The following is a 2363-nucleotide window of genomic DNA, read 5'->3' as shown; positions in this document are numbered from 1 at the left end:
TACAGATTTGGCGAGAAGAGAGAGAGAGAGGGTGAGGTAGGAATTTGATTGGTAAAAAAATCCCCCAAATCTCTATCACAAAACCCCACGAAGTCATCTTCATCAAGGTAATCTCGAATTTCAATTACTCAACACTTCGATTACACTTTAATTTTGTTTATTTTGATAGTTTTTGTATGTGGGAAATCATGAACCTTCAGAGTTAATGACAACAATAAACTGGCGAAGCTTGCTTTGGTAACAATGACAACTGGGGTCTTAACATTTGGATCAATCGATCCAGCTTTCGCAGCAAAATCCGGAGGCCGTGCCGGTGGTCAGGCGTTTCGTTCTGCCCCAAATCAATCAACACCTCATTCATCTTCACCAAGAATCAATAACTCAAGGTAATTTCATGTGGTTATATATTCTCTATATCAAAGTGATTTGATGTTTATTTGTGTGGTGGCAGAACCAATATTTACATCAACCCACCGGTTGCACCACCGCTGATCGGTGGATACGATTATGGGTATGGTGGTTGGGGGTGGTCGTCATTTTCATTCTTTACACCTGGGCCTAGTGTGGCTATGGGAGTCGGCGGTGGGTTTAATACCTTGGTGTTGTTTATGCTTCTTGGTGTTGCGGCATCTATCGTTAGAAGGCTCTTTAGATCCAGAAATGATTATGGCGATGAAGATTACTAGTAAATTTTTGTGTAGAAGAACACACTTAAATGTATGATATATTTTTAGATGTATAGATCACATAACGGGGAGAATATCACTTGATAAACTCGACATGGATATGAATTTGATTGGAGTGCTAGGTGTGACAACCATCAAATTTCGGTCAAGTCAAAGTCAAACAAAGTCAACTAGTCAAACCGGTCAACTCCATTAACCCTTGTATGATAGGGTTTACGTTATGTAATCACTGTACAATTCGCTATTTTAATGAGAAAACATCATTTGGAAAGTTCATGTGTTTGATTTTCCTTAGCCTTAACAGTGCTAAACAATGAACCAAAGCGATAAAACACTATTGCACAATCATCGGGATTGTGTAGGACACTAAATCATGGCTTAACGGGGTCTATGGACCTTGCGTTGCGAAGCCGGACACTCAAAAAGATCACAAACGAAACCTCTCTCAATCTCATTCAAACCCTACTCAAGATTACTTGACGCTAATAGGATCAAAACCCATACACTACGATATAAATTGACGTTAATAGCAACATAGTATAGTACAACGTTATAACTATAATCAAATTAAATTATGATACCATATTAAAATCAAATCAAAGTATAATGCTCTAATTAAATTTAAAAGAATCAAATTTGAATGCTATAATTAAACTTCAAATCAAAGTAGATTGTTATAATCAAATAATAACTCATCTTTTATAAAACTCCATTTTTATAAACTTTACATTAAATTTTATAAAACTCTATTTTTATAAACTTTACATTAAATTTTATAAAACTCTTATATTAATTATGTAAAAGATGCTTGTGTTAGTGGGAAATTATGAAGACCACCAAAAGCAAAAAGATTATTCCCATGGTCTCCCACTCACACCTCCCATCCACTTTCCTTTCCTTTTTCTCCCAACACATTATTCTCTTCACCACTTAAACCTTCTCTATTCTTTCTCTCACTCTCAATCTCGAAATTCATCCAAGAAATACTCATATTCCAGCCAAGAACAATGTATTATACTCAAATCTCCATCCCTCTTGAAGCATTCATCAATGTATGTTGTTAAAAGTTTCATATTCATACAAGAAACAAATTAAATCCACCAAAATATCTAAAACTCGTTTTATACATAAACCTGATTTTTCTCAGAATCCCATCAATAAAATAAGAAGTTCTGGAAATTTTCAGAAAATAACTTATTTTTATTGAATTACTATAATTATTGCAATAAAGTAGGGCAATAATTCACATAAAATACTTTTTGCATTCAATAAATTCTGAGAAAATTCTGGGATGACCAATATATTGATTAAACATAATTTATGAAGTTTCATGCATTTATATTACTGTTTACTATTATTTATGATTTTATTGATTAATTAATAATGAAATATATAAAAAATACTTCACATAGTCACAAATATCCGACACTTATACACTGGGCTCTATATCATGTTATAAAACTATGGTTAATTTTACAGAATTTTTGGGAATCATTTATTATTTTTCCCGAATTTTGTTGTTGTTTAATCATTAAAGTATTAAATAAATACTAAAACAGTTCAGAAAAATATAAAATTTTTACAGTAATTAATATTGTATGGAATAATGATTTCCTAATAATTTCATAATTTTTCAATACTGTGTACTATTTAAAACCATTTTCCTAAGTATTTAAG

The 2363-nt window shown here is 32.0% G+C and overlaps 1 protein-coding gene across 1 annotated transcript; it reads left to right on the top strand.

Annotated features, from left to right (window-relative positions):
• Window positions 1–243: 243 nt before the first annotated feature.
• Window positions 244–686, top strand: LOC145112844 (uncharacterized). The gene is made up of 2 exons (XM_079048972.1): window positions 244–386; window positions 452–686. Exons 1-2 carry the CDS (start codon window positions 244–246, stop codon window positions 684–686), a joined length of 378 nt encoding a protein of 125 aa, XP_078905098.1.
• The last annotated feature ends 1677 nt before the right edge of the window (window positions 687–2363 follow it).

This window comes from Lactuca virosa, chromosome 1 (genome assembly GCF_052849685.1).
Source record: "Lactuca virosa cultivar CGN04683 chromosome 1, Lactuca_virosa_CGN04683_v6, whole genome shotgun sequence".
NCBI classification, from domain to species: Eukaryota; Viridiplantae; Streptophyta; class Magnoliopsida; order Asterales; family Asteraceae; genus Lactuca; species Lactuca virosa.
Note: the sequence above shows the minus strand (reverse complement) of the source record. Positions and strands in the feature narration are given on the sequence as shown.